Genomic DNA, 24,310 nt, shown 5'->3' on the forward strand with positions numbered 1-24,310 from the left:
CTGTATTATTTGTATTCCACTTGGAGTCGGCTGCTTCCACTCACCTCCCTGCGCATGGCCAATGGCCAGGAATAAAACGCTGACAAGCAGCAATCGCAGTTGCAGAATATTATGCCGTATTTCCATTGCAGTGTGTCAAGATCGGCAATCGTAAGTGGACTGAAGTGTCCAAGGAAAGACTGGTCACCAGCTTCTAGCTAATCTGCACACGAACAACGAATCTAATCAGCAATAAAGTCTAATCAAAAATTGCAAAATCAAATCGCCAAACTCTTAAATTTATTACGTTTTAGACACGTCAATAAGGGCGAATTCACATGTTTTCAATTTAAAGTTGGCTAGATCAAAATACCTGCTAACAACAACAACAACAAAAATGCTTTCATTTTAAGCTCGTTACGTATACGAGGCATATGCCTTGTTGGCCAGTTGCTGGCTGTTGGCCAGCTTGCAGTTTACTGCCTGCTGCCTGCTGCCTGCTGCCTGTTGGATACGATTTTGTTACGTCATCAGCCTGATGGCGCTTCTAATCAACCAGCTCACATAAGAGTCCTTTTTTCTTGCTGTTGTCCTCGTTACTGGACGCCCTTTGACGTCAGTTTCAGTAGCTCGTTGTTGTTGTTATCGAAACTGGCCAAAACCAAATGCAAATTTTCTTATTAAAACTGGGCAAATGCAAATATCCATCTTGAACCAACTGCTGTGTTGCTGCTCAGTTGCGTTTCAGCTTCTTTGTCCTGCATCCTTGGAGACTTAAAGCCAGAAATGTCAGCATACGCTATACTTTAAATACTCCAAAGCTATAAATATTTCCTATTTTACTCTTATCTTTTAAGGCGTTTTAACACGTAACAGTTTAAGGCTTTGATAATAACCAAAGTTGCTTAAAATAACCAAGCCCGTTTTAATGTACTTTTGTCTCGCCCAGATTGTACTTAAAACATATTTTTTGCTAACTTTTTGTTATACGATTATATTTATGTGATTATGTCCATCGTTTGGATGTCTTCTAAGGTTGGGGGGTGACACTTGGGTTGGCGTATTTCATTTCGCATGATAAGCAATTCGAGTGCTGAAAAGAGTGATGCATACTTTCAGGGCAAAGTGTAAAGTGCCTTAAGTAAATCCAAGTCAATCTTGTGGCGCCATTCGGTTGCGAGCACGGCCATTCCGAGTGGAACACAACTGTTTTTGTTGCTTTTGTCGTCTAAAGTATTGTCTTGGCCAGCGCCACAATGGAGCCCGTAAACTTGATGACCTGCGGACAAAACAACACAGAAAACTGTAAAAAGTCCGTCTCTTGAAAAATAGGATATCCTGTGTACCGCTGTGAAAGTAGGCAGGGAGGGCACAAAGAAGGGCACCTGAACGGTGACGGGTCGCTGGGCCCGCAATATGAGCAGATAGACGCGCTGACGCACCTCACGGTTCCACTGATACCAATGGCTATTGTACGCTGCCTCGCCCAGTTCCAGGCTCTGCAAAGTATAATAACATAATACAATATAATATATATCTTATCTGGCTGACATGCGAGCTCAACTTACCGCTATTGACATTTCAGTGCCGCCATAGCAGTACTGCAGCAGACTGGCGCTGACTGTGCCCGCATAGACCACATAGCGTATGATATTGTAGCCGGAAAACTGAGGAAAAACAACACAGAACGGCTGGCTTAGCAACGTCCTAGATTACACACTCCTGTAGACCGAAGTCAAATTGCAGCCATGTGAATTTTACTACAAATTTTAAGATAACCAATCGATTCTTTCAAATAACTGTATGCAATTAGTTCGAGGCCAACAGTTGTTTGCCAAAGTGATAATAAAGCGCTTAGCTGTTGAATTAAGTTAGCTTAAATTGTTAACAACAAAGTATTTCATACAAGCACACATCCTATGTCCTTTTTATAATTGTAATAATTTTGTAATAATTTTGTTTTGGAGGGATAGTTCATAATGAGAACTTCAAAGTTGAGTGACTCGTCTACATAAAAACAGACAGACAGACGGAGATGGCTATATCGACTCGGCTAGTGATGCTGATCAAGAATATATATAGTTTATAGGGTCAGCTTCAATGCGTTGCCAACTTCTCGAATTAATGCTAATATCCTCTACAAGGGTTATTGAAAAAGTCTATTTTTAAAAATTGCCACCTGGCAAATGCTCACCAAAAGTATATCGATGACACTGGTGGCTATCACCAAGCTAGACGATAAAAACTGTACAAAAGTGGGCGTGGCCATGATCACAGAGAAGCGTTGAACAATGCCCACAATATCGTTGTGGCGATCGATGATATTCCTTAGCTGCTGGCAGCACTTCTCGCACTCCCGTGGACTTGGATCTGCGCTGGGAATCACCTGAAGCAATCAATGGAGTATTGAAATTGGATTTGAGTTCACCTTTTACTGGTCTCAGGACACGCTGTATATCCATTTGCAACGCTTTGAGCAGGAACGTAATGTAGAGCGTGAAACTGAAGAAGAAACCATCGGTGGCAACAAAGGCATAGACTGTAACCTGGCCACTCCAGGTGGAGTAGATATAGGCCAAGGGATACATGGGAAAGCGATGTGCAATGGACGGAAAGCTTCCAGTCGAGTATAGAGTATAGAATACATTGAGTAAATAACATTGAATATAGAGTGTAGAGTAGAGATGAAATAGAGTATAGAATAAATATAGTCTGTAGTATGTGTCCTCAATTTGGCTTATCTCTGCAGGCAGGTATCGAGTGTAAACTTACAACATTCTGAAGGGCATATCGTATTTAAAAGGTAGATCGCGACGCATCCACATTTCCCAGAGCGAACGCAGCACAAAGGCACCCGTATTGATGCAGCCGAGCGTAAAGATTAGCATGCACACCAAGGTGGCAATGCGATAATAGCTTCTCTTCAGCTGCACCCGCTCGCCATGGCGCTGCTGCTCCGTCAGCTGGCGAATGCGTTGCATGAGGGAGGCCACCTCGGAGCGACTCCGCCACATGCAGGCCATCTTGAACAGTGTCGTTAGGCTGCAGGCGAGTGGACAGAATGCATCCATGGCATCCACCGGACTGCTGCGAATGTAATGCCAGCCAAAGCTGAACTCGGCCTGGCAGCAGTGTGCCAGATTCACAAAGTTGAAGACCAGCCACGTCATGCTCCAAAAGGTTGGAGCCAGCTCAAAGCGCAGTCCGAGCAGACCAAAGGAATACCTGGTCACAAAGAACAGATGCTTCTCCAGCGGATAGTTGCGGCTCAGATACTGCGGATACATTGCGACCTACAAACTGGCATTGCTCCAAAGGATTCCAGTATTTATATGGCCCACTCGGCACAGCAATTAATGTCTAATTGAGACAATAAAATCGGGAGGGTTAATAATATGATTGGTTGAATAATTAGACGCCTGTTTTGATGGCCGTGCGGCATATCAAATCACTTAATTAATGCCTTGAAGGGATTGAACACTCGCAGTTTAATTGAAACTCAACGTTTCGTAAACAAATAAGAATAATTAACGACAGCTGACAAATAAAAGAGTATCTAAAAAAAAAAAACAAACAAACACAAAACGTTGTTAACGAAACCCTTTAAGAAACTTTTCAAAAAGTGGGAATAAGAAATCTTGTAACAGGATTCTGTTGCTATTGTCATCATAAAGGGAAACAGGTTTCAATTTGCGAGGAAATCCATTAGGAAGCTCTAAATAAAACGCAGAAAACGGTTGAAGTGTTAAAGTGTTATTCATTGTTCACAAAAACGGAAGGCGGAAACCGAAATCAATTTTACAGAAAATCCTTTGTTAACAAAATCAGTAAAAAGTGACAATGGGTAATTGAGCGAAAAGATTAGCTTCGACTTTTGTTATTTGAGTCAGACACATTTAAATGTATGTTAGAGTTTGGTCTTTATATAAATGTGATTAGAGTTTAGTTTTTAGTTTTTAGTTTTTACTATTGAGAGTTTAGTCTTCAAAAATACTAATAAGCTCTAATCAGTTATGAATATTGTATCTAACTGGAAAAATATTCTGTAATCCTAAGTGTAATTTTTAGAGTACAATTTAAAGACTCCTTGCGAGAGTTCGCACAATTTGCTGTTGCTCCCAGGTTTGCATTTCGTTTTTATGAATTTAGTAAATTACTTTATTCAATCAGTTGAAAATTAAGCAAAATAAATGAGCTCATAATTGTAAATGAAACTACATTCAATTGAATGAATTTTCATTTAATACTCTTGAATATTCAAATGTATTTGCCACACATCAATTGAACTTTGAACAATCATTGTGAATTCGCATCGAGCCACAAAAGTGTGCAACAAATATTTTTGATTTCCGCTCGGATTCGCACATTTGTTCCCACAATGTTGGTGCATAAATCTGCAGGTTCTTGAACCCAACGACCAAAGCGCAATGATACCTGAAAAAATTGCCGAAAATTGGAAAAAAAAAGTCGAGAAGAATATCAACGACATATGTATATATATATATATGTTTACTCGGTTCTTCGCATCTGTGACGTCTGTGTTGCAATTTGAATTTCAAATGATTGTCACACGATCAAGCGGAATCACAAATAATAATACGAATCGCCGATTTCCTACTACTATATGGGTCACTATGTTTTTTGTTGCCGTTCTGTCTGAGTTCTTTGCGTAAAACCGATTTTGCCTACATACATTTCAGTTTCACACAAATATGCTGATTTCTGTGCATATCAATGGGCAATCGCGATTTATGCATGCAGCTCAAAATAAACTCACCGAATCAGTACAATTCAATTAGCCAATGCCAATCAAAAGAGTTTATTTATAGCAAAGAAGCAAATCGATTACAATAAGATGAGCCGAAAGCAATGAAGAAAAATCAGTAAATTTGAATTTAATACAAATTACAAGCAGCTGTAATCAGTAAAAATTCGCTCAGAAACTATAAACTTTTCTTGCTTATTGAAATAACTTTAAAATATACAGAAAATTTGTTTCTTTAATTAGTAAGGTATTTTGCTCAGAAATATATTTCTAAATAATTGAAAATATTTATAAAAAGTAAAAATACAAATTCCTATTTTTATTAAAATTTATTTCTAGATTTGTAATGCTATTTATAAACTATCTAAAATATTTATAAGTGATATCTTAGAAAAATCTACTTTGGAATTAAGAAAAGAAAAACTCTGATTCTTGGAATAATTAACTTTAAAAATGTTCCTGGCTGATTGTATATTTATATTTTATATTTTACTTCTTCTTCATTGAAATCAACTAAAAATTGTATTGAATTGAATTTAATTTAATACCCGAAAAGCTTCTAAATACTTCTAAAATACTTTATGCATTGTTATTATTATTATTATTAGATTGAGTGCGCCCCCTTCTAAACATATTATCATTATGAATAAACCTTGATTCCGGCACGAGTACGAGAGCCATTTTCCGGCTAAGGTTTTCCCTAGGATACTACAGCTTTCCGTGGCTAAGGCGACGCAATCCGCTGTGATGTGTTTTGAGAAATCCTTTTTACTGCCACATTCCGCTGCTGACTTCTTAGTCTACAGTGTCCTCTCCAAAGAATGACGTGAATTCTAAGTCTGCTCATCTCCAATGTTTTTAATTAATGCATTAATTTGATAACATTTCAAATGAGTTTTAGTTGCATGCCAGCTGCTGCCATCATCCAAAAATCAATTTGAATTAACGTCCCATGCATACAGTTTTTTGCAATTTGGCAACACGGCGTATACGCAATCAAAAGACAGCATATTGATTTTGTGCTTAGTGCATATTGTGAAATGTGACTTCATTATATTGGCAGCCAGCTGTGAAAAGAGGCTGCCAATCGATTTTAGCGTATCACCGACAACTTTCTGCTGATATCATCGCTTGGCAAAGTAGCAGTAGCTAGTAGCTAGTAGCTACCCCCAAATGGCCAGGCTTGAGCTTATAGCACCGCCCAAGCCACCCAATCTGTGGGTCGCCATCCTGTTTGACTTTTATGGCAACAAACAAATAAGCGAACTTACACACACACACACACACACACACACACACCCACGCACACACATCGGCAATCGCTGTGGCAACCCTCAAAACGTCCTCGCATGTTTCTGAATGCTTTTACATGCTTTTTTTGCGGGGGTGCCCAAAAAACATGACACACCCTGTGTGCACACGCAGCAGCAGCAACCCCCGCGGCTGGAAGAGCAAGCACTGCCTGGAAATGACTGTATTGTATAATGTCCTGCTGCTGCTTTTGACGATGATGAGCCTGCAGCTGAAGGCAAGTGGCAAGTGGCATGTGGCAATTGGCAAGTGGAAATAGGCGCGACGCATCGCGCAAAAGCTAGCAATCAGGCCAACGTGTCATGAGGCACACTCAACAACAGCCAGAATTAATAAACCAGTTTTCTACTTGGCATACCCTGTAACCTTTCCAAGTGCACACAGGGATTATCATAAATATGTGCATGTATGTAACGCTTGGAAGGAGGCCAATTTGAGATCTTCAAATGTGTATATATTCTTGATCTAGTCGGACAGTCTCGCTCGGAGTCTCTAAAAAAAAGCTTGAACAAATTTTCGTTAGTTTTTTTTAATAAGTTCCAGATGATTGCACAATTTGATAAATATTCATTTGCAACACACAACACAAAAAAAATCGCTTTGAATTTTAAACATCAGCATGATTTTCGTAGTTTTATTTTTATTGTATATATATATATATATATAATAATTTATATATATTTGGTTTTGTTTTTTCATTCTTAATTAATAATTAATATTAATATTTCTAGACCGAAGTCTAACAATAGCGAATTGGTTACTTATAAATTATTATATTTATATTATTTCATATCAGTATTAGTATTTGCAGCTTTCACATATATAAATATTTTAGATTGATAAACAGCAGCCAAGAAAATAGATTTCATTACAATTTTTAGAATTCACATGGGATTATTCTAATAAAAAATGCATTTATATTATTAAGAATTGAAGAAAAAAATCCTTTCTTATTTTATGAATTGTTTTTTTGTACATTTTGAAATGAATTGCAAAACAAGGAAAATTTTCTAGTTTGCAGGGCGATTATTATTTTGGGAAGATCCAAAGAAATGTTTTTTTAATAGTGTAGAAACATTAAATGTGGTATGTAAGAAGTTTTATAGTACAAGTACATTAAGTTTATTTTAATCTTTTAATTACACGCCAACCGCTCTCTACAAATTCAGAACAAATCTTATTTTCAAAGCTATAAATTTGACTATTTAATTTTTGTAAAAAAATGTCAGCTTAACAAATATTTGAAATTTTTATTTATCATTTGTTTGATTTTATAATTTATAATTTATAATTTGTCAGTATGTTTAGAATTCACTTTCTTAAATAAATAAAATAATTTAATATTATTCTTACAGCAGACTAAAAATAGGAACAGGTCATCTCTTAGTCATTCACCCTCAACTTGGCAAATCTTGCTTGATTCTCTTTTTGGTTTTTATTGCAGACATTTGTAAAATGTGCTCGTACTTGTGCCCTACTTTTGTTTTCCGCGGAAAACGCGGAATGCGAAACGCGAACCGCTCAACGAGAATCGAGTTTTCCCGACCCGCTCTCCGCAGCCAGTTGAAGTTGTAGTTGAGTCACGACCAGCAGCAGCAGATTTTCGGAGCTTTGGGTTTCGGGTTTCGTGTTTCGAGATTGGGGTAAACAGGTTGATTTCCTGTTCTGCGACGATTCTCTCAACGCCGTTGGCCATTAGCCAAATGGGATTTCACACGCTTCCTTTTTAGTTTTTTTTTTTCGTATTTGCGTTTTCCTCATCCAACAAGCTTGCCCCACTTGACGAGCCTATCTGCAGATGCGCCCCAGCTTGATCAATTATTAAAACTCACTCAGTTTTGCTTGATTTTTGGCCAATTTAACTTGCATGCAAGCAGATACATATGTATATTTAATACATAATTGATATACGCTGCGCTTTGGTGTCATAAATCCACTCGTGGCGACTCTGCGCTCCTCCTCTCCCTTTTGCATGCCTTGTCCCTCTAGTTTGGTTTTATCTTTATGTATCAGTCAGTCGACAATCCGCTTTCCACATGACCCACATATGTCGCCAGCACACAAGTTGAGGGTGGACGCGGACGAGATTGAGGCTTTAAACTAATGCCGACAGGCCTCATGTTAATGTCCATTACGATAAGCGACAGTGACTAGAAAGACAACTAGTACGTGTTTTATCTAGCATGGCTCGTGCACTTTTCAATTCTGCCACATTTACATTAATTCCAGCTGTTATCGCGTGGTCTGCGATGACTGGACGACATAGAACATGGTGTTAAATCTATTTTAATTGGGGACTATATGCAGTTAAACGCTAATACGTGCCCAGAACTTAAATTTGCATTAGATGCATATCCGAATTGTTTCCTGTTTTTCAGTCTGTAAATATATACAACCCACCCACTATTAATTCATTCATAGAAATATAATTGCTCAAGCTCTAAAATGATAATATTGCTTCATTATTTGTATGCGTTGAATATATTTATGAATATATACATTTCTTTAGATATATCAATTTATATCTATATGAGTGTGTAAATTTCTATGGCCATCGCTTTAGGACTGCAGATCCGTGAAATCCAAATTTGGGAGTTGATTTCCTATTTTAAAAATAGCCTTCTGCATGCAGCTCGGAATCTAAACTTCAAACTGAATGTTAACAATTATAAGACAATCATCAGAAAATAAATAATAATATAAATAATAATAAAAAAAAATAGTAAATCTAAAATAAATTCCTTAGAATTCAACAATTGCATTTTGTTGTCGACTAATGTCAGTTGACACAAAAAATGCAAAAAGTTAAAAATAAATCAAATTAAATTGAAAATACAATAAAAAATTTGACGTTAATAAAAAATAAGAATAAATGCATACAACTTTCTGGGGATGTTTAATTGCAGTTTTAATTCATTTGTTTTGTCAAAAAACTTGTAATTTCGACATTAGGTAATAAACATTTAAGCCAAAAGTAAATTGGCACTACAAAAATCGGTCTCAGACCAGGCTATGTTAATTGTAAAGTAATAATTTCGTTAGATTTACGGGTAAACCACAAACCATAATCACAATAAAAATGTTTATGGGTCATATTAAAACTGTTCAAGTGTTGTGTGTCCTTGTTAGCTCTACAGCTCCATTTGCCCAGTTGTGGCAATTAAATTGCAATGCTGTTGTAAAAAAGTTGAGTCGAGCGCAGTTTTAATTTGCAATGCGGCGTTAAATATAATTAAAACTACTGAGCTAAACAAAAAGAATAAGCATGTATAAACATCACAGGGCCGTCTGTCCACATATATATATATATACATATGTACACATATCTACAGATATATAGTATAAATGTACGTACACGGATCAAACATGACACAATACAAATTAGGGTGCATTCTGCGGCACTTTTACTCTTCTAGTCTGCCCCCCTCTCTCTCTCTCTCTGTCTGTATCCCTCTCTCCCTTCCACAAATGTGACATGACATAAGCTAAATTGTTTTCAATTTTTGTTGAATCGTTTTTCAAATGACTGCATAGCATTGAGCTCGAGCATTATTTCTAGTTTTTATATGCTGTTTCCGAAGCAGAAACGGGTCCATTCGTTTTTTATTCTTTTCTCACTCACTTTTAAAGTTTATAACTTAGAAAGTGGTTTTATTGGTTGAAATTGAAAAAAGAATTGCAATTTTTATATACGTACTTATATATCTAACCAAAAAGAGGAAAGTCACAGTTTTAGATTAAATAGAGTTATATATTTTTTTACAAAAATATGCTAAAAATAATTTCTTTATGCTAATTTTAGAACACAAAAAATCAAAGAAGCCAATTTTTTATACAGTTTTAAAGTATTGAATTTGTACATGCAGTTTAAAAATCAATAATGTTTGCAGTATGTGAGTGCTTACAAAGCGTAATCAACTTTTGAGCAATGTATTCGACAATCGCCTAATTTATTATCGAGTTCTAAAATCCATCACTTCTGGCTTAGTGGAATAATTAATATGTGTTTATTAAGATCCTCTCTACTATTAAAAAATCCATCTCGTTTTATTTTCAGATTCTTATACGCGCAACGCCAGCTAAGTTTGAGCAGTGTATTCTGCAGTCTCTCAACTACAATTTAGAATTGGCAGCTGTGGCGTCTAATTCAAGTCGCTGCGCTTTGAGCAGTTGTCATGTGGTTGGTGTTGGTGGCTTTTGCCCGTTTGACAGCCAAGTATTATTCCGAGATCTTTAGCGGAATCGAACAGCTCGCCAGACCCGGCTATAGTTCCCTATAGCTGCCGCCGCTGCTGCGGTCAATAGTGCACGACATAATTGCTGATTGAATGAGGCTGCCAACTGACGTCAGCCCCCAACTGATTAATAGCAATTAGCGAGACCACATATACATATTTGTGTAAGCCACATTAAACCCTACTAATACATACACATATATTGCTGTACACTGCTGGCTTTGGAGTACATTTCTCACGTAAAGGCTGTGTTTAACACATGTTTTAATATATGTATATACACTTAAAATCAATTCTAAATGTGAATCACACTTTTCTTAAGTCAACAAGATTTTGCTATTTTAAAATAGAATTTATTTGTTAATTGTCTCTTCTTACACTCAGACAAAGAATCACCCTCGATTTTAAACGCCTTTTTTTCTTAATTCCAGTGACAGTTTTCTCTAAAATTCCGAGCTATTTTTTATTGGCTTACAGAAGTCTAACAATATCATTTTGGTTACTCATATTATTATTAATATTTAGATAGATTTTATTACTTTTTCAGAATTTCTAAAAAGGTTTTTATTACTTTGCTGAAATATTTATTATTATTAAGAAAAATATAAATGTTATTCCTTTAAATAATTGAAGACTGAATGCAAATGAGCCAATAAGGAAACCCATTCAATTTACCGTCTAGTACTCAAACTTTCGCTCAGTGTATGTACACATTACATTGTAAGTGTGCGAATACATACTGTAACTATGCAGTTGCAAAACGATAGCTCGCAAACAGGCGACAAGTCACGCCAGCAATTCATCTAGTATATGGCACAGATATATAGGCATGCATACATATACATATATGTATATAGTTCTCAGACTTTTCACTCTCTGGGCTAGGAAGTGTGACTCCTGTTCGGGTGGGGGCATTGGCGCCATAAATCTGCAGTTGGCGGCCCTCGCATGTCGCAGGCAGTTCGACAAATGGCTTCAAAACTGGCGCAACAATCGCATAAAACTTTACTGCGAATATTTTCTCGCGTGTCCAACAATGGCAACATTTTATTATGGTTGAAAATGCACGACAGAGTTACTTGGTTAGTTAGTTAGTTAGTTAGTTAGTCAGTCAGTCAGCTGCCCCAAAATTATTCGGTTTAACTTGTTGCCCCTTTGTGTCGCGAGACTTGTTTCCAGCTCGGTTTTCTGAGATTATCTTGGCCCACCTTTTACATACACTCTTCTTGTTCGTATTGCACGCTGCGAAACTAATTTCATAAGTGCCTGATTCATGTTTTTATATCTATCTATTAAATTTGGCAATTAAAGTGGCCAGACTGTAATTAAAAAGGTTTAAAATATACTTGGGAAATCCTGGAGAAAATATCTCTAACAACTTAAACAACAAATCTGCGGCGACTTTCTTTTCTTGATTCATATTTATTTGCTGGTACAAAATCTTACTCACTGCTAAATAATAACAAAATTGTCAACGTTTAACACAACATTTGAGCAAAACTTGTTTTTCGAAACTTAAAAGCAATATTAATATGGATTTTACTATTAGTTAGTTAATCTGTAAAACACAACTCAATAAAAATCACTCTGATTTCTGGAAAATTACCCAGAAAAGTATTATACTTAAAAACAATTTCTGAATATGCGAAAAGCATATTTTAATCACCAAAATTATAAATGTTTTTCTTTATTGCTATGTAATAAATATTGCCTAATAATACAAAATATTTCTAATTGAATAAAATAGTAAAATCGTTTTATATGTGAAATCTTGAAATTCGAATTTCTAATAAAAATAGACATATAAAAAAAAACCAGGAATTAAACAATTACGAACGAGTTTTATTCAGAGTTCAGTTTAGAGGTAGCAAAAGTAATTTTCTCGAATTGCTTATTTAAATGTACCAAAAAACAATATCCATCCTAAGTCTTTAATCTTTCACTTAACCTATGAGCTCCTAAGCCAGAAATATATCCTTCTTTGTCATATTTTATTCGCAATTATATTTGGTATTCTTTTTGCTGCGAGATTCTAATGCTTAACATGTGTTTTTGCTGCTAAATTTAGACTTCATTTAATCTACTGAAGAATAACAACACAAAATGATAGATAATGTTTCTGAGTAGGGTGTACTGCGGGGTATACGAGTATATCTAATTAAGTTTTTACAACTTGTGTGTCTAACGCCTGCGGGGGGTAGTAGTTGATTTGATGGCGTCAAACAGCATTTATTTTGGACTTACCGATATCACACGAGTATATGGAATTTTGGAGAGATATTACGAGATAGATAGCTTGGCTCAAATAATTAAAAAGAGTGCAAGAAAGCGCAATCTAATAATTGTAACAACAAAATAGTTGTATTTGGAGGTATTTGGGGGCGACTGATAAACAGTCAGATAGGAGCTACATTCTTTATTTTTGCAATAAAAGGGCAAACGCGAAATTGCGCTGAGGCATATTTTGATTTCAAGTGGTTTGTTATTGATTGCAACATGGCTAAGACCATAAATACCGTTACGCTGCTAGGCTTATTCATTTGCTGTGCCCTGGTTACGTCCGTTTATGGTGGCAACGATTATTTGTGGGGTGAGATTGGGCCCAATGACTATCATCTGGCCAAGGACACCGTCTCGAAGGCCTTCTTTGTCGGCCTGGTGCAGACGAAGAAATATGTCTTCAAGCAGAAGGTGCGTGTATTGGCCATTAATGTCAGTTGTCTCGTTATATTTACGGCCGTTCTCCAATTCGTAGAATGACCTCAATGCTTTGACAATCACGGCCATTAAAGTCACCGATAAGAAGAAGAGCAATGGTGCCACAGCCGTTTTAACCTCCGGCGGACCTGGATCCAAGGGTGCCACCATTGTGTTCACTTCGGAACGTGGCTCTGGCATCAAGGATCTTGTCGAGATTTGGGGACGATAAGCATGCATATAAATATCCTATATACATATATATATATATATATCTTCTTGGCTATCTAGTAAGCCTAAAAGTATACCATAGAGCGAAAAAAAAAATACATTTGTGTGCTATAAACGACAATAGACAAATTTAAAGTAATTCCTTTGAGAAAATTATTTCTTTACAATCACAACAAAAGCTAACGACTTTTTTAGTAAATACATACATTGCATATCAATCAGACTATATTAGAAAATTGTAAATTGACAATTTAAATGTATCTTTCATCAGTCTATAACCTGAAGAAGTTATTCCTACATATAAAAAATAGCAATTCAAATAACTCATTTCATAGTTGTGCGATCCACAAGAGAAAACTTTCTCAATCCAAGATTGATTGATTATTGATTTAAGATTTTTCCCCCCAGATTAACCCAGACCAAAGAGAATATTATATTTTACATTATGAAATTAAGAATTTGAAATTAGTATTGATCAAACTACAACACGAAGAATGCGTTCTTAAAAATAAGAAAAAAGAAATAAAAGAAACTTACTGAAATGAGATCTGCAGCGTTTTGTATCTTTTACTACGTGTTGTACTTGAATCAAGAATATTATGCTTTTTGTCTGTGGCTTGAGTTGAGTACAGACATCCAAATGAGCTCCACACATTTGCGTGTCTCCAAAAGAGTCGAGTTTAGATCATGTTTTCTTGGATAACTGGTTGCTAGAATCAACAGTTGCTGGCCATCTAATCCCATTTATCAAAGTCTAGACGCTTGGCTATAGTCGTATATTTATGTTTATTCTACACGTAGGTATATTTGATCCCACAGTCAGAAACACACACAAAGAGCCGCTCGAAGCGGCTCACACACACACACACACACACACACACAGGCACAACTCGTCGCTTCAAGGCCAACTTCTTATTAAATGCCAAAATGTGAGCGTTTTGTGTTAGAATAGAAACGTTCAAGATGCAAGATACAGCTAACAGCCGAAGAGCATTTGAGATTTATGAAGTATGTGAAATCGGAGAGCGCGAAGCAGGATTATAATTACAGAAGATCAAAATTGTGGTACGCTTGGGAAGTGGAGAGGCCTTCATGGCTCATCGGAGTTGTCGTCATTGAGCGGCAGATATGTAAATATCTAGCTGCAAACACATATAGATATATACAGATACAGATACAGAGACAGCTACAAAATGGCGTCATCTCGCGCTCTCTCTCTCTCACTCGCTCTCTCTATCGCTCTCTCTCTCTCTCTCTCTCTGGCCAATAAGTTTATTTTGCTGTAGAATACGAAATGTGAAACATGGAGTTGAAAGCTGCGCTTTGCCAATGACTAACTGTCTGTATATATGTATGTATGTATAGATGTATATACATACTTATCACACACACACACACACACCTCTCTGCATATAGACAGATCTGTCTGTCTTTCTAGCTGTTTGCTCATTTGTCTGTTCGGATTTTATTTTATTAACTAAAGTTGCTGCGCCCAAGGTCAGCGGGGCCTGCGCCACTGTGAAACTTTGTTGGTGTGCGGGGGGAACAACCCTCCCCCTCCCCCTCTGCCCAACCCTTCACACACAGCTTTGAGACCTTAGACTCTATGACCCCGTAATCTGTGAACGATCCCACAGCAAACTTTGTTGCGAAACTCCAAGCTTGAATGCAAAATGTACAATTAAACAAACATACATACACCGATTGTGCTATATTAATTATACATGACTGTAGTCTATATAGCAATAGAAACAAACGATATATGTACGTGATTTCATGGCAACTTGTTTGCCTGTGTCTAAACTGCTTTTGCTATTATTGTTGCTGTTGTTGTTGCTGTGTTGTTTGTGGTTATTGTCGCAAACTGCTAATAATTCAAGCACATTCAAGTCGCTATATATATGTATATGTATATATATGTATATGTATATATATATATATATATATGAATGGCAATGGATCGCATTGCCGATATGGATATATTTTATATTGTATATGTGTTTACAGCAATTAAATGCACAAGACTATTAAAATATATTTATTTCTCGCCATTGCTGAATGCAATTTGATATTATCGGTACAATTTAGTATATTTATATTCGATGTACATCTTTCATATACTGCATAGAGCATTATTTATCTACAAATTTTGTTAGTTTGAATTTTTCATAATATTTATTCGAAAGAGCAGAACTTTGCAACGAATTCATTTTACTATTTTATATTTATAAGATTATATATATTATATATATTAGGCATTTCTTTACTACACATATATATATATATATTATTATTATTAAATGTTGTATTTATGTTTTTTACTAATTGCCTTTCTACAACATTTAAGGATTGCTAAAACCTTTTGTAGTCTTCAATTGTACGACTTTCCTGACCCTTACTCTCAATATTGCCTGGGCTTATATGAAAAGATTCAAGTTTAAGAACTTGTTGAAATGAAATACTCCAAAACAGATACGTTTTGTGTAGCTTTATATTTTTAGTGATATTGATGAAAGGTTTATTAGCCATGATACTCATACATCCATCGAGTTCTAATGCTGTATTCTAATGCCAATATCAGAAATCGTCCACCTCAGCTCAAATATGCAAATTCGTTCCATTTGGATGCGGCTTTTAATGGGCTGAGCACATTTGTCCCATGACTACCTGGCGCAAAACCTTAAACAAAGCACTTTATATAATTTCTAAATAATTTAGACAGGAAAATTGCATCACCAGACAGCCAAATGACAGCAGCAGCAGCAGCAGCAGCAATCAAAACAATAAAAACTAACTCAAACAAATGCATTTTCTATACAAACCGCATTTTTCTTAGTCATTGTACACAAATTGCTGGGAATACAATTTTATTTTTTCATTTTTTTTTTGAGGGCGGTATAAATATATACGTATCTTTGTGTATAGAAAATAGTCTCCGCCTCTATTATAGTGCTTGCCTGGTCGCATGATCAGCGATCCGTTGGGCGCATCATCATCCACCATTTACATACTCATACTCATACTCATCCTCATAATATACATATTTATGTGTGTATATTCTCTAAAGCACCCCCAAATAAAAAAAGGAAGAAAAATATATAGAATTTCCTATGCTCAGTGTTCTCACCTGTCAGCAGGGTGAGAGCATCGTATTTGACATGGGGGGAGTAAAAGGCCTGTTTATTTTCAAATGCATAATGAAAGATTGCCTCCATTTCGAGTTTGATTCGGTTTGTGCTACCGCTGGCACGTTTAGCATCATTTCGCTAATTGGACATTGTGCCAGGTGTTTGTTTGTGTTAACAGCAACTTGTTCCAAAAAGCTTTTCAAGTCCACTGTGCCCACCATTTGATTTCTTAATCAGCTTTCGTGGTCGATAAAATGCACACTCACACACACATACGCGCACACACACTCACGCATATACACATACACACATGTAAAGTGGCCTAATTTTTGCTCTTCAGAAACTAGAAAATGAAATTATCATTTCCCAGTTCGGTGCTGCCCACTGTCGTTTCATTTCTTCATGCAAACAACAGAAAAACACACATACACACATACATGTCTCATTGACTGACTTAGCAACAAGACGAAAAAAAAAAACAGAAACAGACTGCGCGGCCGTTTGTTCTGTTCATAGTCAGTAGTCGTAACGGTTTCATTCGCTTGCGTCGCCAGTTCTCGTTCGTGGAAAAAGCGTACACCATTTGATAAAGCGTATGCGTGCGAGTGCGACAGAGCTAGAAATATGCATGCGTGTGTTTTTGGTGGGGGAATGATAAAATGTGTAATAAAAGAAAACGTTTCCAGAGGCTGTTCTTCTTTGAAAGAGAATTTTTTTTTATTTGAATTTCATGTCGGGGAAAATAGAATTACAGAACAATGTATAAATATTCCAATCTTAAGAGTAGGCACTATTTAATAGCTAAGATCACATTTTCCAATGCAGACACAATTCCAATTCCAGGATGGGGAAAGTATAATCGGCGATCGAACATGTTGATACGCCCGCAATTTGTATAGGAGAGAGAAAAAGACTGACTATATAAAAAGCACAGTGAGTCCCCGTCTCGCTCCCACATAGGTTGCAGTACGTTGATTAAAAAAATCGCTCAGCAGCAAATTGTGTGGAAAAAACTTGTAAAATAAATACACGGAAAAAAGCACAAGTGGCGCGCTCGAGCGAAAAAAAATTCCATTAGATTTCTGTAACGCTTCCCATATGTACGTAGACGGAGCTTGCGACGCCAGAAACGCGGCCAACTTTGTTCGCTGTACAGCTGCAAATGGCGCGAGCAAACACAAAGCAACTGCCGAAAGCAACTCACGAGCGAAACTCGACGAAAGACAACTTAACGAACGAGCGTACGAAAGCACTTCGTTAGAATTCGCGTATGTATGTATGCATGTGTACGTGTGCGTGCGTGTGTTTGGTGTTTCATAAATTTTTGACGTTTGCCCGGAGCTTTTTTCTCTTTCGAATTTAGGTGAAGAAATATGAAATCAAGTACATATATACACACACACACACACACACATGTACACATATTTTCCAGACTTGCCGTCATCCGATAATATAAAAAGCACATTGCAAAGGCCATTCAAACATGTCGGAATAAATGTGTTTAATCAAAGGAGCAAGCGAGATGGCAACTCTTCTTTTTCCCCTTTACTCTCTTCTCAACGCCATTTGCAAGTTGCGTAATTGTCGCTCGATTCAGAAAATGTGTCATTCAAGTTCCTGGTTCTTAGCAGCAGCTTTTTTCCGCAGAAAGTCACCTCTCTTTTGACATCTATTTTATTTTATTTTTCTTGTTTTCGCTTGTATTCAAAGGAAAAAAGCGGCGCGAATTTTACGTAATGCGCGGGCTTTTTTTTATTATTTAATTTTTTGTCTTTTTGCGAATTTCGTTTTATACACGTTTTTGCCCCCTCAGTTTTTATATTGCTCACATGATACACATCATGGTGTAAATCGTACACACACACACATATGCATACACATGAATAGTCTTCGTATTCTTCTGGCAAAGTTCATTAGAAAAAACCACCACCAAGAAAGCGCCGCGCGTTGCGCTGCTGAAACACAACCACCACCAACCGTCGCGCAACACACTATTTGACTATTTTCGACGTTAGCAACAACGGATTTTTTTTATTCTCTGTGCTCTCCTTTGGTTTGTATTCTTTTCACTTGATTGTATTTTCTTCTTTTTTTTGTTAAGGCGCCACAAGCGCACAACGAACCGCACGGTCCAACGTTCGACGCACGAATGAATCGACAGTGAAGCCAGCGAGAGCAACACGGCGACAAACCAGTTTTATATAAGCCCGCGCGCAAGTACAGTAAATATAAGCTACATATACATATATATATACGTAAGTATATTTCGCCTGTGTGTGTGTGTGTGTATGCTAACGTGTAGGAGAGTAGCACTTCGAACCTCGTGAAAGCTCTTTGCTATTGTATATAAGCGAGAATATCTGTTTGTGTTCGTGTGTGTGTGTGTGTGAATGTGTTGGTGTAGTTTTGTCGTTGACACACATTCAATTTGTGGTTGTGCTGCTGCGCTGCTCTTTTTTCTGTTGTTTCTTTGTTTTTTTTTTTCCTTATTTTGTCAATGTACATACATGTGTAAGTTTGCAGCTTTGTAGTTTTGTAGCTTTTGTCTCCGCTGAAGCGCCGCTGACGCGCCGCTGAAATTTTCCTTCTTTGACGTTTTCTATTGGAACGCAATGAAAAGATTCGTATCACAGCTGAGAGAAGAAAAAAATATTAAAAAAATATTATACGCTGACATTATACTTAGATAAATTGCAAAGATAACTCCGCAGAGTGGGCGTATGCAAAATGCTTGATAAAAGCCACAAAATTTAATTAAAAAACGTGAGCAGAGAGGCTCTGATTGCTGGTCGCAGGAAACAAACACACACACACAAATCTAATATAATAATATATCAAATACATGCATATATGGAGTGTGTGTGTGTGTATGTGCGTGATAAGTGTGTCATCATTTTGCACAACTAGAAAACTTGTTATTTACAACAGCCAACAACTGAACGAAAGGCAGCAATAACAGCTTCGCTTATTGCAATTCTACTCTGCTTCTTTTTCTTTGTGTTCACTTCTTGTGCCTACCACATTGCACATGTTAACACACACACACACACACAGACTAATATTTTGTATGCGCGCTAAGTGCAAACTAGAAACTGAAACTGGGTTATTGGTGCAAAAGCGCGCGGCGCGCGTTTTTTTCTTTTTTTGTAACCTGCCTGGCTGCTGCTTCTTGTCTTCTGTTATACCCTCGCGCGCTGTTAACGCTGCCTTCGTTGAGTTTAGCTAGTGTTGCTTGTGTGCACTTGTCATGCGAAAAGCTGCAGCTGCAGCTACAGCTGCAAACGTCAAGTGGGCGGAAATTGCATCAAATGACTAATTTACATTGTTCTCGCTGTTTTTGGTGTTTGTTTTTGTTGTTGTTATTGTTGATGTTGCCTATCGCCTATTGCCCATTACGCTTCTCTGTGTATATACTGTACACTGATGACGACATCAACAAGAGAAACGAAATCAAACCAGTTCCAAAATGCGAAACAAAAATTTTTGGCGATGACGCCACAGCTGCTGTTGTTATTGCTGCTGGTTTTGTTTTTGTTGTTGGTTTTATTGCGTTTTATGTTTTTATGTTGTTAAATTTTTAAGAGCCACGCACACTCGTTAAACGAAAGAAAGAAAGCTGCCAAAGCATTTCTCCCACAACCCCTCCCCCCGCAGCAGTCCATTTGCGCACTCCCCTTTGCCCCCATCTACGACTCCCTGCTTTGTGCATGTTTTTATGTCTTTCTTTGCCTTTGCCTTTGCCTTCTTTCCTCTTTGGTCTTTCCTCTTTCGTATTTTGCCGCCTTTACGAGCGAAACGTGTGTTGCATGTGATTTCATTAAGTTTGCCGCATTGCCTCTTCGCCTCCTCTTCTCTTGTCTTCTGTTGACCACATCCAAAAGACAAAGAAATCATTTTGTGGGCCAAAAGTTAATGCGCCACAAGCACGATCGCATTTGGATCCGCAGCTAAAGTAATCTTTCACTTATAATCTACACGCAGTCCCTGCCACGCCCACCTTCCTAAACCCCTTCCCCCCCAAACACACACATCTATGCAACTAAAATTTGTTTAAGCAACACACATTTCGGAATGCACTGCTTAGATGAAAAGCTCTTCGCAGAAAGCAGCTGCTAAATAAAAGACAAAATAGACGAATTGGATATTTTGAAGAGGAGAATAGGATTTCAAAGCAAGAATCTAATTGGAAATTTACACTCTAAAGCAAATTTGACGTTTGATGTGGACTATAAAAACTATAAAATTATTTTTAAAGGCATATTTCACTGATTTCCTGTATACGTATGTATTTACCTATCTCGCAATTAACGTTCATCATTTATAGAAGTAGAACAAATCAAACTATTAATATTGATTTGTTTTGGAGATGCTATATTGTCATGTCTATCCTGACATCTTGATATCGGCGATATAATATTGAAAATGCTGAAAGAAACAACCCAAATAATTAACTTATCTTCATTTTTTTTAAATCTAATTCAATTCAAGGGCAAACTTGACCTATATACAATATTTTCGGAAATACATTTGATAATAGCTACAATACTCCTATCTCTGCTCAATTTGTTCATGTCCAAACTAACATTCTGTATTCTTGACCTATTTGCTATATATATATATATATATATACATAGATTTACTGATAGTATTTCCTGTTTCCCGAAGATACTGCAATTTTAGAAAGTTTTATTTTTTCGTTATAAAAATCCCCAAGTGTTTTTTTTTGGTTGTTTGTTAATTCAGGTTGTTGTCACATCAGCTGTCAGCGCATAAAAATTAATGCCATTCATACGAGATGTGCGAGATTTAGACATGTATATACTAAATACATATATAATATGACACACAGTGTGTCAATAGCTTTTGCTGACCAGAGCAGAGCAGAGCAGAGCTGAGCTGAGCTGAGTTGCTTTTTGTTGAGTTTTCCCCAATGATAACTGTCATCAGTCAGCAGCAAAAATAAAAGCAACAACAAAACCACAAATAATAAAACAGAAAACATGTTTTTGTGCACGTCCGTTCGTTTTAATTGAGCTTCTCTAGTTCTAGTCGAATGAGTGTGTGACTACACATCACACACACACATATATATATATGTATATAGATATTTGTAATACTTTGGGAAGTTAGAAACGGGCTTTTGTTTTTTTTAGTAGTGAGCTCAGCTTTGCACATTGCGCTTTTGAACTTTGAAATTCTAATTTCGCTGTTGTATATAAGTAGTGAGAGAGACCGATTATATATATAATATATATATATAAATATATATATGTGTATGTATAGTTAACAACTGGAAAACCTTGAAATGCGCACGAGTGACTAATTAGAGGGGGCAACTGGCTGGCAACGCTGAAAGCTCGGTTCAGGTTCACATTCCAATTATTGCTCAAACAGTTGATAGAGCCCCACTCGGAGTCTATCCAAACTCGCTTGTGTGCGATATAACACTGTATATATGCACATAACTTGACAATTCCTTGATTGATTTTTTTTTTGCTTAAATATTTATGTGGGAATCGTGTGCGTAGGTGTAGGTAGGTAGGTGTCCTTGGTTTCACTGTACTTGACATATCCACAACAACAGCAGTCGCCACATAACTAGTGCACCTTAATATCAATCAAATGTTTTGTGTTCAAAAATATATGCGATATTTCAATCAAATTATTTGGATATTTTTAAACAACTGCTCGTGCTACTTTCTGAGCGTCTACATTGCTTGCAAAATACTTACAGTTTTTCTTGATTTTAGCTGTTACAACTTTTATGTGAAATTCCATAATCGTGATATTGTTCATTGCATTTATTTATTATTGATTTATGTCCAACAATTGCAACAATTGAACAGTCCAGTTTTTTATGCGCTTTATTCGCATATTTTGTTTACTATTTAACTATTTTTGAATTATTTATCACGATTAGGAATCTTCGCATAAACGTATGGGAATCATTGACACTTTTGCGCTGAGCGTTTACCGTTTGCCTTGCTAGAAACTTGATGACTGACCCCAAAGAGTTGAGGCAAAGCCAATGGCTGATTGCTGTTGCTGTTTGCCAACACTAACACCCAGCACCAACACCAGCACAGACCGTTTTCCAGCTGTTGGAATATGCGCGTCGTCAAATGCCAGCGAATTATCATTGGCGAATGTGGCGCTGACTTTGTTGCCTTTCGCCTGCGACCATCCAGTTTACAACCAAAAATGCGTTCCATATAGGTGTAGATATATATATATATATATATGTATATATGTATTGGCCTGTGCTTTTATATGCAGTTGTCTTACATACACGTATATGTGTATATGTGTGTATATATAATGAGGCTTTATGTGTATGCTCGCTGCTGCTGTAGGGGAAGCCAGTGTAGGTCAACGAGAGACAAACAGAGCTCCACACAATGCTCCGTGTCGTCGTCGCCGTCGTCGTCGTCGTCGTCTTTGTCTTCTTCTTCTTCGTCACGCAGCTTTTAAGCTCGCTGAGCCACCCGAAAATGTCTGCATTGGCATTTCTTGCTTATTGGACAAAGTTGCCGAAAGCGTTTCAGGCTCATCCACTGGACATGTGCCGTTTTTATCAAACAAATGCCAGCCTTGGTGGCAATAATTGCGTTGCTGCTGCTGCTGCCAGCAGCATGAAAATTGCGCAGCTGCTGCTGCTGCTGCTGCTGTGGAAAAGCAAAAACACACAAAGCTGCGCAGTTAGCGTCTTTTTGATAATGTAACGAATACTCTACTCAAGGGGCCACACAACATACGCAACCAAGCAGTTTCCTCTCTCTCTCTCTCTCTCTCTGTCTCTCTCGACCAGCTAGCATACATTTATTTCATGTGTAGCAAAACTGAGGCTTGTTTCCGCAATGATTTTGATTAGGAGCCGCGCGCTTATCAGTTGTGCGGAATTCCATTTCATGTTGCCAAGCCGCAGTGTTGGTCTTTGATACCGATTCTCGCAAAAGTTCTTGACTTCATTCTCTTTACTTTTTGATTTGGTTTACTTACTGGTTGCCACAACCTCAACCTACCCATTCCGCACCCCACTCGGGTTCCGCTGCAACCCTCGACCGTGGCGAACCCCTGGCAATTTTGCCCTGCCACTGCGCATGTTCTTTTCACATTCTTTTTCTTTTATTTTTCTTCTTTTTTTTGTGTGTCGCATTTTCAGTGTGTATGCAGTTTCTTTGTTTTCCATATTTCTACCTGAAGGAATTTCCATGCGACACGACAACTTTGCCCATATTGTAACTATTGCGTCTTATCAGCCCGGGAATGCAATCGCAACAGAAACATTAAAAGTATCCACGGGGTGGAAAGTATCTACGATAATCTTCGTGTCTTTGTGTGGATGATGAAACCAGTTGGCAACGCTCCTTTCCCGCTGGCTGGGGTTGATACTTCATATTACTCATGACCATTTCTATTCAGAATCAGTTGAGCCATTCGAGCTTATTAAGTCATGTTGCATTGTTGCATTTGATTAGCATGAATCCATAACAGAAATTCATTAACAGATCTCGGGCAGGTTGTGTGGTGTCATATCGCATAAGGATAATATGATATCATATCTGCATAAAACTATTTGTATGTATCGTAAAAATCACATTACGTTAAGTTATTTAAGGTTTTTTTAGTGTAAACTACAATTTTACCAACCATTTTGGATTGTGTTTTTTCCTTTGGAATTTCTAGCAAATACCCCAATTCTAGATAAGCTGACATGTGCCACGATTTTCAATTGAATTGTTATTAAGTTTAGAAAGAAATACATATGCAGATACATACATTAAATCTATGTCAGACTTATCTCACCTGGTATTTCCCTGATAACCTTCTAGAGGGTATTATAATTTGTCAAAGATATTCAGATGCAGTGACGTCATTATTTCTATATATTCTTGATAAGCGTGTGTCTCTCTGACTTACCCAACATGCTTATTATTGTACTTCTCACGATTGGACTACAAATC

The 24,310-nt window shown here is 37.1% G+C and overlaps 3 protein-coding genes across 3 annotated transcripts in view; 1 reads left to right on the top strand and 2 right to left on the bottom strand.

Annotated features, from left to right (window-relative positions):
- LOC6561296 (membrane-bound alkaline phosphatase) overlaps positions 1-176 on the bottom strand; it is a 5,443-nt gene extending 5,267 nt beyond the window's left edge. The window contains exon 1 of the mRNA XM_001987470.3: positions 45-176. Within this exon, the coding sequence (XP_001987506.1) occupies positions 45-126 (82 nt within the window). The 5' untranslated portion in view covers positions 127-176. The remainder of the gene's footprint in view (positions 1-44) is intronic.
- Positions 177-987: 811 nt separating this feature from the next.
- Positions 988-3,266, bottom strand: LOC6561297 (odorant receptor 45b). The gene is made up of 6 exons (XM_001987471.2): positions 2,752-3,266; positions 2,408-2,595; positions 2,174-2,349; positions 1,548-1,646; positions 1,326-1,478; positions 988-1,258 (listed from the first exon to the last, which is right to left on the bottom strand). Exons 1-6 carry the CDS (start codon positions 3,264-3,266, stop codon positions 1,208-1,210), a joined length of 1,182 nt encoding a protein of 393 aa, XP_001987507.1. The 3' UTR covers positions 988-1,207.
- Positions 3,267-12,743: 9,477 nt separating this feature from the next.
- On the top strand, positions 12,744-13,765 carry LOC6561150 (probable salivary secreted peptide). Its single transcript, XM_001987472.3, has 2 exons — positions 12,744-12,981; positions 13,046-13,765. Exons 1-2 carry the CDS (start codon positions 12,787-12,789, stop codon positions 13,217-13,219), a joined length of 369 nt encoding a protein of 122 aa, XP_001987508.1. The 5' UTR covers positions 12,744-12,786; the 3' UTR covers positions 13,220-13,765.
- The last annotated feature ends 10,545 nt before the right edge of the window (positions 13,766-24,310 follow it).

The sequence above is a fragment of the Drosophila grimshawi genome, unplaced genomic scaffold (assembly GCF_018153295.1).
Source record: "Drosophila grimshawi isolate 15287-2541.00 unplaced genomic scaffold, ASM1815329v1 contig_1369, whole genome shotgun sequence".
Classification (NCBI taxonomy): domain Eukaryota; kingdom Metazoa; phylum Arthropoda; class Insecta; order Diptera; family Drosophilidae; genus Drosophila; species Drosophila grimshawi.